Source organism: Lactuca saligna, chromosome 5 (assembly GCF_052625555.1).
Source record: "Lactuca saligna cultivar CGN05327 chromosome 5, ASM5262555v1, whole genome shotgun sequence".
In the NCBI taxonomy this organism is placed as follows: Eukaryota; Viridiplantae; Streptophyta; class Magnoliopsida; order Asterales; family Asteraceae; genus Lactuca; species Lactuca saligna.
In genome coordinates this window covers 290,954,506-290,969,918 of record NC_136421.1, presented here as the reverse complement: position 1 = coordinate 290,969,918, position 15,413 = coordinate 290,954,506, and the positions used below count along the sequence as shown (strand labels likewise).

Here is a 15,413-nt window from a genome sequence, read left to right as displayed (position 1 = left end):
TTCTTTTTATTAATGTTGTTTCATCTCTTATTTTTATGGTGAAAACTTTGATTTTATTAGATTTGAGTATTTTAGGTTCAACTTTTGGATCTGTGAATTTGACGTTAGCAGACTTTCGGTTCTCTATTTTGGGTGTAAACGTCGTCTTCTGTTCGTTCTCAGGAAAGACCTTTCCTTTTCCCTTTATATCATTCTTTGAGTGAGAGTGAAAATGAAAAAGATGAGACTTAGGAGCAGAGTCAAACTTTTGATCATGGCTATCACTTGGTTGAGAGCTAAAACTACTTTCTCTTCAGTTCCTCTTATTGGTTGATCTAGGACCGAAACCATCCTTTCGGTTTCCCTCATCCTAAGTACCGAAACCATCCTTTTGGTTGCTATGCGTTTGTGGACCGAAATATTGTTTTAGGTTGTCTTGATTTCGAGGACCGAAACTCTTCTTTCGGTTGTCTTGATTTTGAGGACCGAAAATCTTCTTTTGGTTGTCTAGATTTTAACGACCGAAACTCTTATTTCGGTTGTCTAGATTTTGAGGACCGAAACTCTTCTTTTGGTTGTCTTCATTGTGCTGAACATGAGAAGCTGAGTTTCCTTTTGCTTCTTCTTTTGACATAAAAGTCATTTCATATTGAATGTAATTAGGGTTTTAAGACCGCCAAAACTGTTTTCTTTCAGTGAGATTCTTCTTGTATCTCAAATTTTGTTGATGCTTTCTCTCTAACACCTGTTTTGGAGTTTTGTGGATCTTGGCCTTTTGCTTCGATCTTGGAGCATGAGTTTCGCTCTTTAGTGAAGAGGTTTCGCTCGACGCCCTGACCGGTTTATCTAAAGTATTTTTGGTACCACTTGTGTTTGGCACATCGAATCGTGTAGGTTTCTTGAGTGGTTCTGCCACATACCTACCTTTTACCCTCCATGATGTTTTGTTAGATAGACCTTCTATTTCATCGGCATTATCAATCGGTGCTGACCAGAAGAACTCATCACAACCATCAACATTGTAATCTTCTACTAACACTGTCAGTTTGGCTGTCTGTTGCTGAGTGACTCCCTTAAATGTATAAACTTTATTAGGAGTTGTTTGGACCTTTTGTTATACAACAACCTTTTCCTTGAGGACTTTAGTCTTGTTTTTGGATAAACGAGCGAACTCAACAGAATTTTCTGAAATATTATTTTTGTGGGTTTCAGGTTCGCTCTTGACAAATTTGGAGCAGTCCACCTCATCTTCTACATATATTTCACTCAAATCATCATCCTCATTGAATTCATAAGTGTTTTCAACATAAATATTATTTTTTCTGAACTCAATATGGTATTCAAAGAGTCAAATTTCTATACTGTTTCGGTTTTGATTTTCAGTTTGTCATTTTCATCAAACAAAATTTTCATCATGTCCTTATGGTCTTTTGACTTTATGAAGGACTATATTTTGTTAAGAACAATTTTGTAAGCGGGAGATACATCATCAGAAGAAACAACGTTTTCACAGTTATATGTATCTGCATCGATTTCATCATCCGTTAACTCAAGGAAAGGTAAAATCATACAATTTATTTCCTTCCCCATATCACAATCAATATGCAATTGAGTAATGTTGGAATACAATCGTTCATCAATTAAACAAAAAACATTCTGTTATTTTAAAAGCTTTAAATTATCTCTTTGTAAATAAATTGTCTCATCCCTAGACCTAATCAACTCCTTCTCCTTTTGCTCAATCCACATACGCCTCTCCTCACTCTTCGATGATATCCTGCTGATTTGATCAGTTAGGTTAGAGTTTGTGACGCGAGTTTGAGTTAAAATACTACTTATACTTGAAAATTTAGATTTTAATCCATCGAGTTCTTTTTTATAGTTTTGTGATGGGGATATGTAAAGAAACAAGAATGGATTGTACCTTCTTGATCAACTCATCGCTTTCGTTGATCTGTTCATTGACAGGTTTCGCTGCAAAACACCTGTCTTCTCGCTCTTTCTCTTCGTCTAGTCCCCCAACAGTGGTATAGCCTCTCATATGTGACATCTCAGAGGTCACCATTAGACACTTTCCTGCAACATTCTCTTCTTTCATAAACAAAGCCCTGCTGTGAGTGGGCTTCCTCACTTCTTCATATTCAGAGTCTGTAGACCAAACTTCAACACCTCCGAACCCATCATCAACATTATTTCATTGCACAATAAGAGCATTCATAGTGTTATTAGATCCAACTTTCTTCTTCTTGATTTCCTCCAATCGTCGTATGAGGTTTTCTTCCTCGTCTTCGTCGTCATTATTTTTTGATGTCTTTCTCAACATATAATCTTTAGCAATGTGATTTTTGCCTCCACAGTAGTGACAATTAAAACCCGAGTTACCGCCAAATTTTGCTTCCTTCTTTGGTTCTTCGGACGGAGAGACACTCTTCGGTTCCTCTTTACTTTCTCTGCACTGTAGCTTCCCTGCCAGTTTCGATTCTTTTTAGCCGGGAACCTTCTTCTGATGAACTTTTTGGGATTTGAAACCATCAAAGCATAATCTTCACTTGTTAGGTCATATTCAGAAAAATCTAAGTATTCATCTTCTTCAGCAACATTCTTTCCTTTGGAGATTAGAGCTAAGGACCCCATCCCAGAAACCACATTCGTTTCTTTAGTCACTGCACTCTCATGTGACTTTAATATTCCCACAAGTTTTTCCAGAGAATAAGCCTTGAATTGTTCGTGTGCCTTCACAGTAGACACTACAGGCATCCATTCGGGTCTAAGGCCATTCATGAATGTGAACTTATGTTCAATGACTTTCCTTTCAATCCCATGCTTTATCATTTTACTAAGAAGATGATTAAAGCGATCGAAGGATTGAATAAGCATCTCTTTAGGATTGTGCTTGAAGTCACCAACTTCTGAGAGCAATGAAGTTTGGATTGAATGCTCAAGATCTTCATCTGTAGAATACAGTTGCTTCAGCCTGTCCCATATTTCTTTCGCCGTTGTGCATGATCTTATCAATCGAAACGTATCCGACTGTAAGGCGATCCTTATCATCCTTAAGGCTTTGATGTTGCACTGAAAATTTTCGTTCTCATCTATCTTTTACATCATTGACGAATTGATTATACTCCTTTTTGGGTTTTAACAATTCTCGAAGTACTTGAGTGAGCGAATGGACATACAATAATCGCCTCCCAGATCAAGTATCCATTGTCTTCTGAACCAATCACGTAGTCTTCAAAATGATGCGTCCAAACCTCATAGTCTCGAGTGTATAATATAGGAATCCTTGTCGTCGATCCTATACTATTTGAGATATTGATTGGGTTTGTCTGAGAGTCATCCATGGACATGATGATATTTGTTCAAAAACCTGTTTATGATCAGACTTGTAAATAACATTAGGATAAGATCAATTATTAAAGAACTGCGTCAATAGCTGATGACGGCTCTAACAATATCGATCAAAACGGAAAAACCCTAAAATCTTCTTTAATAGAAGAGATGTGTATGGATTACATAGTCTCCTGCTCTAACACCAATTTATGAGTTGAGAACTCTTAGATCGATTAGATCTTCAACAGGTTAAACATTAAAACAAACAAATAAATATTGAGAACACAGGATAGAATCAAAATATAGCTTAATGATTCAAGAATAGCCACATCTCAGCAGAGCTCGACAAAGAACTTCCACTGTAGAGGCGTACTAGGCTTTGTAGTACAATACTTAAAATAATAAATGAAAGCGATCAAATACAAACGGTGCATGCATGAATCTTTAAATACTAAAACCCTAAACAAAATAAACACGGTTGGGCAAACCCAAACTGGTAACAAAACTGGGCCAATGAACAAGCCCTAGACGCAACAAATCTTGTCCTAACACATAACTCTTGTTTAAATACGCTTCAAAAACATCAAAATTAACAACATTTTTTAGCTCTAAATATACAAATATTTACCTAAAAGACTCTCGTTATTTCTATCTTTTTATTTCTTACACAAACACATTTTCAACACATACCACAAAATTGACAACACTTTTCTTTTGGTTCTAAATGTATAATCTTAAGACAATTCTTCATCATCTTACCAAAAACTTTTGGATTAAATCCTGTCCACAACAAACTTCTTATGAAATTTTAAAAAAATATAAAGAAAAAAAGGGAAAAAAGCAAATCTATTTACAACTTCTTCATTCACATGCACTTCTAGACAATCTATTTAAATCTTCTTAATTCTTATGGAATTTTAAGAAAATATAAAGAAAAAAAGAGAAAAAAAGCAAATCTATTTACAACTTCTTCATTTTCATGCACTTCTAAATAAACAAACTAAAAAGAGAAGAAAAAAATAAAAGCTAAGTTTTTTTATATAGGCAAAATATTAATTAATCATTTAAGTAGGATAAAATGAAGAGTTTGAGAGTTTCAAATGAATACGATTCAAAAATTTGGCTTATGTTAAACCATATTTATTTAAATGACATTATCTATAAGAAATAGATAAATAAGACCAACAAAAAATTAGAAAAGAATAAACTTAGTATAAACTTAGTATAAACTTTATCTATGATCAATCTCGTAAATACATGAGACAATGAGTATTTTTCAAAGATATCACATTATAAATGTTATTTTTTAGTCAATTTTTAGCTAAAAGATGAGAAATTGGCATGTGATACTTGTGAAATCATCTTCTCTTCGTTAGAAATCAACCATGACGATAATGGAAAACTACAAAGAAGCACACACTTTAAAATAAAATTAATCAAAATTCCAAATAGCTTAAAATATTATCTTTAAAACAAGAACGATAATTGAGAAAATTTTGGATTTCATCTTTTTATTTTATAAAATAAAGTTGGACGAAATTTATGGTTTTTTATACTTTTAAAATGTGGGATTCACCAATTTGATACGTTGGTTCTATTGGCAATCAATCTTAAAAAATCACCAAATTTTATTGTCTTTGGTGATTTCGAAGATATTTTGCCAACTTTGTTGGTTTATATGCAAACTTGATGACCAATTTCGAAAAATCTTTAATTTTTTTTCCATAAATTTAAAAAGTAATTAATAAATTTAGCATAATTTATCAGTTATATATTTACTTGATGATGGCCAATTATACAAAAACACAAAATAAAATCAGTTACAGAAGGAAAATGGACCGTTGTCCAATTTTAGGTAGATTCCATTTCCATCCATTGACACATGGCGTGTTGGCCGCTTTATATTTTTTATTTTCTTTAAAGTTATCTATTAATAAATTTAATAAACTATTATAGTATTATCACATGTTTTATACATTTTCTTTTTATAATTAAACGAATATTTTGTTTGTTATGATATAATATATACTTTTTATAGTTTTACAATTTAAAAATAATAAAAATTAATTATACGAATGACTTTTCTTTTTGGATTCAATTATGGATAAAGTTTAAAATTTAAAATATTTGAATTATTGATATGGATATGGATATGGATAAGTGAATATAAAGTTTTAATTAAAATTTGAATTGATTTTATCTCCATATACACACTCTAAAAATAAATCATTTTTATTTACTGAGTCTCGATTTTCCACATTCCCCGTTTATTCATCCGAGTTTGTTGTTACACACAGAAACACACAATCTCTCTCCCATTTCACTATAAATGCACCATCTGATCACTTCCTTTCACCAACCTTTCATCTCATAATCCCAATTCTCTTCGATAATCAATCAAAGTTCGAATCGTGATCCTTGTTGCTGTATCGGAAAATGGATATCGATTTGTCACCGAAAATGCCTAAGAAGTCATACGGAGGTGCCGGAGGATCGTATCATGCATGGTGCCCCAATGAACTCCCTATGCTCCGCCAAGGTAACATCGGTGCCGGTAAACTTCTTCTCGAGAAAGGCGGTCTTGCTCTCCCTCGCTATTCCGATTCTGCTAAGGTTGCTTACGTTCTTCAAGGTACCGATTTCAGTTGTATGATTTGAATTGTTTTATTGATTCCTTCGAATTCTGTTTGACGATGATTGATACGGTTGATTGTTGTTGTTCGATCATGATTAGGTATTTTAATCGCAGTTGTTTAGTTTGTGATTTTGATCAGTAACTTGATTGCTAATACTGTTAGATCGATATCACGTCGATCTGAATTCACCACCGACACACAACTACACACTCGATACAATACACATTTTCAAGATTCGTTACTATCACACTATAGCATGCTATCATTTCTTCGTTCCGACTTCTGAATTCATGTTTATTTAAGATACATTTCTCTTTTGTCTTTATGCTGATTCACTAGACTCACGATTATTTCATACCTAATTGATAGTTTCGATCTTACCTAATCTTCAATATTATCATATTCTTATTTTTCAATAGTTATATGATCCGATCAAACACGATTTCGATTATAAATTAAGAAAATCCAAAAGAGATCTGGAAAAATTATTAAAATATCCCTCACAACCTTGCTCTGCATCTCCGATTCCCGATTAGTTACTTTTCTGTTGACTTCTAATTTCTTATTATTTAGTGTAATCAAAGTCAACTCTTATTAATTTTCCATCTGGTTTTGGATTGTTTGTTTCAGTGTTGAATTCTGTATAATTGTTTCTTCCATGTTTTGTTTATCCGCTCTCGATTCACAATCATTCAATTAATCAATTTCCTTTTGAAAGGCAATGGAGTCGCTGGCATTGTTCTCCCGGAGAAAGAAGAGAAAGTCCTAGCAATCAAAACAGGCGACACCATAGCCCTCCCTTTCGGTGTAATCACATGGTGGTTTAACAAAGACGACACAGAGCTCCAAGTCCTCTTCTTAGGCGACACCAAAACCGCCCACAAACCCGGATCCTTCACCGACTTCTTCCTAACCGGATCCAACGGCATCTTCACCGGTTTCTCAATGGAATTCGTCTGTCGCGCATGGGACGTAGACGAATCCACAGCCAAATCCCTCGTTGGTTCCCAAACCGGAAACGGAATCATCAAAGTCGATTCCGGAGTCAGGATGCCGGAACCAAACAAAGACCACAGATCCGGAATGGCATTGAACTGTTTGGAAGCTCCATTGGATGTCGACATTAAGGGTGGTGGTAGGGTTGTTGTTTTGAACACAAAGAACTTACCTTTGGTTGGTGAAGTTGGATTAGGAGCTGATCTTGTGAGGTTGGATGGGAATGCAATGTGTTCTCCTGGATTCTCGTGTGATTCTGCTCTTCAAGTCACTTACATTGTGAGGGGTAGTGGTCGTGCTCAAGTCGTTGGTGTTGATGGGAAACGTGTTCTTGAAACAACTGTGAAAGCTGGGATGTTGTTCATTGTTCCTAGGTTCTTTGTCGTTTCCAAGATTTCTGATAATGAAGGGTTGGAATGGTTCTCCATCATTTCTACTCCCAAGTAAGTTTTCGTCTTTCAACTTTCAATCCATCATAATACATGACACATGACACAACATATGTTGAAAAATGTATTAATTTTTTTTTTTAATTGTAAAATTTGCAGTCCGATATTTACTCATATGGCTGGAAGAACATCGGCGTGGAAGGCGTTGTCACCTGAGGTGTTGCAGGCTTCGTTTAATGTGAGTGCTGACGTGGAGAAGACATTCCGTTCCAAGAGGATGAACAGTGAAATCTTTTTTGCACCATCGAAATGAGAAAGCTATGGGTGTTACTATTTAGGTGTTTTGTGTTTTTTTTTTTTTTTTTACTTCTGGTAGAATAATAGTTAGCATTATTACTACTTAATAATTTTTGGAATATGGTTTATGGATATTGTTGCTTTGAATAGTTTTGGTGTTTTGGATTGGATTGGTTTGGTTTTTTCTGATAATATTAGGATGTTTTTTTGCACCATTTTCTAGTCTTTCTCTCTTGCTTCGTTTCTCTATTGCCTATGTCAAAAAGCTTTCTCATTTTTTTAATCCATGGAAAAAAGCACAGTTAGGGGTATCGTCTCCATGGCGAAAGTGGATGGAAGTGTTGTTTAATTTCATATTCTACTAATATTTCTTGTACTTGATCTTCATAGCCATGTTTAATTGCATGATTTATATCCAATTCCAATCGTTAAAGCATATGATATATTTAAGATAATTTTAATGAAAATCATGTGACTAGTTAAGATAATGTTTTTTTTTCCTCCATAAATATCTTACATTACCTACCCGATATATTAAAACATAAAAAATTATTTTATTTTAATTTCAAATATATTAAATATTATATTATTTGAAATAAATAAATTGAAAAAAAATCTGATACAAAATACATATGAATAACATATTTTCTAATTTTTTAAACGGAAAATAAATAAAAAGCAAGTCAGTTTTTATAAATTTTCTACTGAAAAGAAAAACTTAAATCAGTTTTCTTTAAATTAAAAAAAAAAAAAAAAAAAAACTGAACAGTTTCCAATAACGCACGCGCTCTTTGGCAAAAAATATAAATAAATAAATAAATAAAATTAAATTGAGATTTTGTAATTTGTACAGTTTGTTATGGAAGTGGTGAACTTATTTTAGCAGTAGGGGTCTTAGTTCGAAACGCCTTGGTTGGCGACGGAGAGATGGGTGCATTGAAATCTCTGGAGGAGGACTATCACATAATCGACGCCAACTTTCTTCAATTCTGTGCATCTCGAGGCATTTTTTCCGGTAAATTATTAACACTTTCAGTCATTTACTGCTTGCGTTCATTTTCTAGCCCTAAATTCATAAACCTCTCTTTATTTCGCTCGATCCAGATATTATGTTCTTGATTCCGTATGAACTGCTCTTTTTGCTGTTTGTCCGTGGATATTACTAGTAGGGTTTTATCGAGTGGATCCTAGATGAAGTAACTCGTAATTGCAGGCTCTGGCTCTTGCATTTTACTTGTTATACGTGTGTGTCCGTAGGTTGGATCACTTCATATAAGCAGTTTTTTGGTTGGAAGTTAGATCGGTTCGTTTTTTATGAACTAATTAGGGATCTGATTTAATCTCCCATACTTTTCTGTTAAAATATGAACTAATAGGCTTAGGATTGTGATAATTGGAGGTTTTTACGAGTTTATGTGAGTTTAGTTTTTGACGATTGGCCTTAAAAATGGGTCTCATCTTACTGTAGGTTCATTTTAGAATAAGATTATTGTGCAATATCTTCTTTTAGATCTTTGAAATCTACTCGAGTTCATATTTCCTACCCTAGATAAGTTGGTTTCAAAACTGAAGGTGGTATAAAATGCAAAAGCTTTTGAATTCTGATGGTTACCTCATTATATCAGACTCAAGACATTGTTATCCTCAGTATTTTTGAAGTCTGTTGGATCCAAGCAGTGATTTACCCTAGGGTTATCACTTATCACTTATCATTGAGTAGGGAAGTATATATATTTCCATAGCTACATTAGTATTCCCATACTTAGGAAACTCTGTGGATAGGAATTAGGAGAAAGTATATATCATTCTTGATTGGATTAAATAGAGATTCTAGGTTAAAGATATACATATTTTGTTCATTCTTATTTACTTTTGCAACTCTTTTCATCATCCTTCCATAACATAACAAATTAACAATATCCCATTCCTGAAAGGTTCCTCTTACCTGTCTGATATACATGTACAAAATTATCAGAATTGTCAGGGGGATGAACCTACTCAGTGTTTTTCATTTCCACAGTTGAAGATTTCTTAGTTCATGATGTGTCCATGTTGATGGCTTCTGCAGACAAACTCTCTAATTCAGATAGATTAAAACAGGTTAATTTTTAGCTAAAGTTTGTTTTTCTTCTATATCTAAGGTTTAAATGCAAGAAATAGCAATATACTTTCATATATTTCTTAATAAGTTTTTGCATTTTGGAAAATCTGCCTAATTGCTTTGTATTAGTGGTATATTTGTCAAAGTAAAATGTTTTTATCATAAGAAATGAAAGCAAGATGCTATGATAAACATCAAACAAATCAATGAAAGTGAAACTACATTGCTTTTTCTTCATATTAACCCCATATTTATTCTTACATTTCTATAATTGGATATATTTTTCAAAGTACAATGCTATAGAGATGTATATAAACAAATCAACAAAAGTACATTGCTATTTCTTGCAATTAACTCTAACTCTAATGTTACATTTCAACAGGGTATCAACCAACTTGTCTTGATTACTGAAACCTACCATCAACCATGGATGAATGGTTTGATGTTATTGGAAGATAGAGAACAGAATAAACATTATATATCAACAGGATCTGAAAGGTATATATATGTTAATATTAATATTTAATAATAATTTTGTTTTTTTTATTTAATTACGGAAATGCCATCAAGAAAAGTTATTAAGTATATATAAATGAACCAGCTTTGATGTGTTACTCCAAGGTGGATTGCGTGAGGGACATGTAACAGAGCTTGTGGGCCCATCATCATCTGGAAAAACACAAGTTAGAATTAAATCCATGTCATTACAAAAAAGATATTAATATATATATATATTTTTTCATTCTGTTTATTATGAAACTGATAAATTGTTATTATGATTTCGGACAATTGTATAGGTTTGCTTTCAAGTTGCCTCAAATGTGGCTTTGAAGAAGGGTAATGTCGTCTTTTTTGACTCGGGAAACTCATTTTCTCCTACACGGATTAAACAAATGGTTACCCATATATCCGGTTCAGAGGAGAATAAGGTAATTTTTATTTTTGTTGTATTTTTTTATTCTTTTTTATTTTTTGTCCTTTTTGTTTGGTTATTGTATTTACTTTGTGTAGTTTGACCTTGTGACTTTTTGGTGCATCCTAGATAACTTGAATAATAGAGTAAATTACATTATTGGTCCCTGTGTATAGCTGATTTTTGCAAATTTGGTCCTTGTGTGGTCTAACTTAACAGCCTAGCTGTCCAACTTTTAAAAATGACCATTTTGCCCTTGTACCAAACCCAAGAAAAAGGTAAACCACTGATACCAAATTTGTAACTCTTAGTTTCTAATTTACCTGTTAATGTTTTACAAAAACGACCATTTTTGCAATGTTATTAACCTTAATTCAAATATAAGAAAAAAAATACAAATTTGGTCCCTGTAGTGTATGTTTTTTTCGGGTTTTGTCCAAGGGCAAAATGATCATTTTTTCAAAGTTTTGACATCTAGGTTGTTAATCAAGACAACATAGGGACCAAAATTGCTAAATCTGGTATATTCATGTGCCAAAAATGTAATTTGCTGTATATATTTACAAAAAATATATGTTTAGGTGAATGGAAGTGTTGAAGAAGCAATGAGACACATAGAATGCCATGCGGTTTTCGACATATATACCCTGCTAGACCTTCTTCATCAACTAAAATTAAATTTAAAATCTCAACCTCAGGTTTCATATCATTTTCTTCACCATTTATTAAAAACTCTCATTTCTATTATATGATTAAAAGTTTTAAAAACAAGTATATCCTAATGCAGAAAAAGTCAACAGACCTGATAATCATTGATTCAATATCATCACTCATTGCTCCAATTCTAGGAGGCAGTAACGCTCAAGGACATGCATTAATGGTTTCTCTTGGATACCTTCTCAAAGACTTATCACACCAACACAACATCGCAGTTTTAGTCAGCAACTTAATCTTTGACTTTATACAGAAAGTCAACGAGACTTTTCCCATTAAGTCCCTAATTAATTAATTAATTTTTTTTTTTTTTTAAAAAGGTTACAAATCATATGGTTAGTGGAGAAGGGGGTACTTTGAAACCTGCTCTTGGTGAGAGTTGGAGAAATATTCCACATGTTCAGCTACAACTTTCTCAACACCATACAACAACCAACATCTATGGTGTCTATATACTTAGGCACCCTTACATGGTATGCTTCACCTTAATAACCGATTTTGTTTTTTAATTTTTAATTTTTTTTTATAAGTGTTCCTTTTTTAATCATTTTTATCAAGGCATCTGGCAGAAGTGTGAATTTCATGATTCCATGATATTTCATATAGCAAGAAGACTCATGCGCATATGGTTTCATATCATTTTCCAATTGCATAGAAAGACAAATATAAAAAAAAATATATATATTTGTTAATAATCGTATCAATAATTTATGGTGCAAACTACTACTATGTGATGTAGCTGTCATCTCACATCGACATCCATCTCAAGTCGCTAGTAGTTTACAACTATGTTACAAGCGACTTCACATCTTTGGGATTTTTCTATTAAATCAATGATAATATAATTTTATGATAATAATGAATTATAAAAATATCATTTTTTATTAGACAAGATGCCACATCAACATCGTATGGATGCCATGTGGACGAACTGTGGTAACTAAGGACCACCCATACATATAAATCATGAAATAAATGTTTGGTTCACGGAGTTACACGAATTGATGATTGTAAGTTGTGGTATAAGAATTAAGAACGGTTTGCTAATAATTATAAGTTTATGTCTAACGTTTTTAAAATATAAGAACTCAGAGCTAACAATGAATGTTATATATTAATAATTAATATAATAGCAAATTATACATGGTTATTGTCTATATGTGCATTATAATTTATACCAATTGGAATTTTTAATATCCATTTGTATGATATTCAATTTTTTGTCTGCAGGTTGCACCTGTCTTTTATCTGTCCACCATCTTACGATTATATATAAAATAAACGCGAATGATATTAAAAGCCCCCAAACGATATCATTACGCATTTAAGTAGAACATGATTTATAGAATGAAAAATTTAAAAAGTTTTGAGGTTTTTTTTTATTTTTTATCCTTTACATGTTAGTCGAAACGCTAATTCTAAACTATGGAATAAAAGAAAAAATAGATATCGTATAATATGGAAACAGATTATGATATTATTATGGAAATAATACTAAAATTTAAATTTTTTAAAAATGCATACATATACTTATTTGGTTTATTCGGTAAACCGAATATCAAATTTTGAAACAAAGAACCAAATTGAATAAGGTTTTAGATAAGTGGTTAAACCAAAAATTAAACTAATCAACAGAATAAACCAAACCTTATTCGCTTTGGGTGTCCAACTGCCTATTTAGCCCGCCACTTCCACTCTTCTCTCTTCTCTTCACTTGCACCATATGCATTAGAAGTTGTATTGAAAATGTGTATGGTTTGTTTGGGTAGGTGGAAGTGAAAGGAAACAAAAATGTTGATGTGGTGCTAATGTAATGTGGCATGTTGATTGGGAGGCATGGATTCCCTCTACCTTTAGGCTATATGGCGTGGGAGGTTTTTACCAATGGTAAAAACACTCATCTACCCTTAGGCTATACCGTATGGGAGGCTTTTACTAATAATAAAAGCTTTATTAGTAATGGTAATTTCCACCACTCATGACAAATTTCAGTGGTAAACCTTTTCTTATTTCCTAGTGTAATTTTTTTTTTTAACATAAATACCATCATATATATCATTGGTAAAGAAAACCATCACACCCCATCAATAGACAAAGTGTGACAAAAATTGTAAAGACTTATATGGCACCTATGTGGTATCTTTTTACCATTGACAAAAATATCACCACACCTTTTAACCTTGTAGTTGAGCCCGTATTACAAAACTCATTAATGTAATCTCTAATTAGATTCACTAATAAGAGTTCTTTATGGCAGACTAATCTCTAGATTAGGTGTAGCAATCAATCATTAGACCCATTTAGCAATTGATACCATCGGCTTTGTCATTAATGAAGGTGGCAGTGTTGCACTTAACTCGCACTCTTACCACAACTTTTCTTCGTCCATGACTTCCCATAAACAAAACAACACCATACAACCCTGCAACCTCTGAATGAAGCAAGTGTCCATGTACACAATGGCAAGCCCTGAATTTCTAACCATTCACACATTTTCCATAGCTCCTTGACATCCAGCTCCTTAGGATTTTTTTTTTTTGAAATTGATTTTTTTTTTTATTTTATTTTTTATCATCGTACAAAGAGAGAAATGACAAACGGATAACAAACTGTGCCGTTAAGCCTTTTTGTATGGTAAAATTAATTCTTTTGAAGACTATATCTATAGATCTAGAAGATATATAATATTGTTATCCATAATCCGTTGTACTCTGCTAAGAAGCTCCACCGAATCCTACGCGAGGAAACCAAACGTATCAAACACAAATGATATGAATACGTGTTGATTTTCCATACACGATTTCTCATGTTTGGTGACTTTGTTTGTAACAGTTGTTAAAACAGTTTGCCCCGCCGTAAAATTCCCATCCCTTAAGCCCACGAGAGGGGATACTCCTGTAAGATCCACAAATGTGTGTTTTCCTCAAACCCATCCAAAAATCAATACGTCATCCGGTCTAAGAATTGACCTCCCTTCTACCGGGTCAGTCAAAAAAATTCATTAGGTAGATCGTTGTTGATACCTTCTCAACATATGGTGATTAGGGCTAGTCTTCCTACTCACATATGTTTCATTATTCCCAATTTGCCCTCCTAAGTCCTAATCTGTGTAACTTAACATTAGAAATCAAATACACAACGTTTGATTCCGTTCGAAGAGAAGAAATTGTCATAGTCATCATTAATACATTAAGATTATAGTAAATATTTAATCAAATTAAAGTAAAATTATAAAATAGATATATTTACAAACCCTTAAATTTTGATCATATTTTTTGAAAAAAAAACATTGTATTTTGTTTTTACCGGTTATTGACTTAACTGTTAAATCTGCAAATATGTAAACAATTGTAAGATGCTGTTTTTGTCGTTGTCTGTTCAAACAAATAAAGTCACGACCTAAACGTTAAGACTATTGCCATTGGCAATAGAAAAAGAATTGTGTTCGGTCGATAAAAACAATTAAAAGAAAAAAGAATATAAGAAAATAAACAACGGACTTGGTCCAACTTGGTGGGTGTCCAACGTGTCGTGGTACACCCACCAAAATAAAGTCATAGTCGCACCTACATGGAATTATACTATTGGTTCTTCAATTTTGCTTTTTAACTAGATATAATAAACAATAAGATAACAGTTTATTGTTTGTAAACAAAATCAATAAAATATATCAAAATTATATATATATATATATATATATATATATATATATATATATATATATATATATATATATATATATATATATAATAAAAAAGTTATAATTATATTTATTTCATAAAAGGGTTGGATTGGTTGGGTTGTTAATGGGTTAATGCTGGGTTGTATAAGTGAAAGAAAAAAGTTAATTTTTTAATAGACACTTGAATTGGTTTTGAACAAGAATAATCTAATTAGCCATAACAGACTGATTTTTGAATTAAAGAAAAATGAAAACTCCTTTAAAACCCAGAAGGTTTGCTCCACCAAACCTCAAATCTAGTTGGCCTTTTTCTTTTACTTTTTTTTTTCTTTTATTTATTTATTATAACTATCTTTGCACCATAAACATTATT

The 15,413-nt window shown here is 32.5% G+C and overlaps 2 protein-coding genes across 4 annotated transcripts; both read left to right on the top strand.

The window, feature by feature from the left end:
• The first annotated feature begins 5,560 nt into the window (after positions 1–5,560).
• LOC145048163 (13S globulin seed storage protein-like) lies at positions 5,561–7,845 on the top strand. Its single transcript, XM_078996596.1, has 3 exons — positions 5,561–5,944; positions 6,667–7,387; positions 7,493–7,845. The coding sequence occupies exons 1-3, from the start codon at positions 5,749–5,751 to the stop codon at positions 7,644–7,646; spliced, it is 1,071 nt and encodes a 356-aa protein (XP_078852722.1). The 5' UTR covers positions 5,561–5,748; the 3' UTR covers positions 7,647–7,845.
• Positions 7,846–8,480: 635 nt separating this feature from the next.
• On the top strand, positions 8,481–13,473 carry RAD51D (DNA repair RAD51-like protein). Of its 3 annotated transcripts, none has more exons than XM_078996594.1 (9): positions 8,481–8,645; positions 9,651–9,730; positions 10,114–10,229; positions 10,333–10,414; positions 10,529–10,660; positions 11,226–11,342; positions 11,432–11,581; positions 11,679–11,831; positions 13,128–13,473. In XM_078996594.1, the coding sequence occupies exons 1-9, from the start codon at positions 8,558–8,560 to the stop codon at positions 13,170–13,172; spliced, it is 963 nt and encodes a 320-aa protein (XP_078852720.1). In that variant the 5' UTR covers positions 8,481–8,557; the 3' UTR covers positions 13,173–13,473. The 3 variants fall into 3 exon arrangements, with proteins under 3 accessions (XP_078852720.1, XP_078852719.1, XP_078852721.1); XM_078996593.1 differs by lacking the exon at positions 13,128–13,473 and adding an exon at positions 12,589–12,770; XM_078996595.1 differs by lacking the exon at positions 13,128–13,473 and adding an exon at positions 11,917–12,353.
• The last annotated feature ends 1,940 nt before the right edge of the window (positions 13,474–15,413 follow it).

Coding starts and splice junctions, on each gene's coding strand:
- LOC145048163 (XM_078996596.1), top strand. CDS start 5,749: ATGGATATCGATTTGTCACCGAAAATGCCTAAGAAGTCATACGGAGGT. Junction 5,945..6,666: donor GGTTGCTTACGTTCTTCAAG/GTACCGATTTCA, acceptor TCCTTTTGAAAG/GCAATGGAGTCGCTGGCATT. Junction 7,388..7,492: donor TCCATCATTTCTACTCCCAA/GTAAGTTTTCGT, acceptor TAAAATTTGCAG/TCCGATATTTACTCATATGG.
- RAD51D (XM_078996593.1), top strand. CDS start 8,558: ATGGGTGCATTGAAATCTCTGGAGGAGGACTATCACATAATCGACGCC. Junction 8,646..9,650: donor ATCTCGAGGCATTTTTTCCG/GTAAATTATTAA, acceptor TCATTTCCACAG/TTGAAGATTTCTTAGTTCAT. Junction 10,415..10,528: donor CATCATCTGGAAAAACACAA/GTTAGAATTAAA, acceptor ACAATTGTATAG/GTTTGCTTTCAAGTTGCCTC.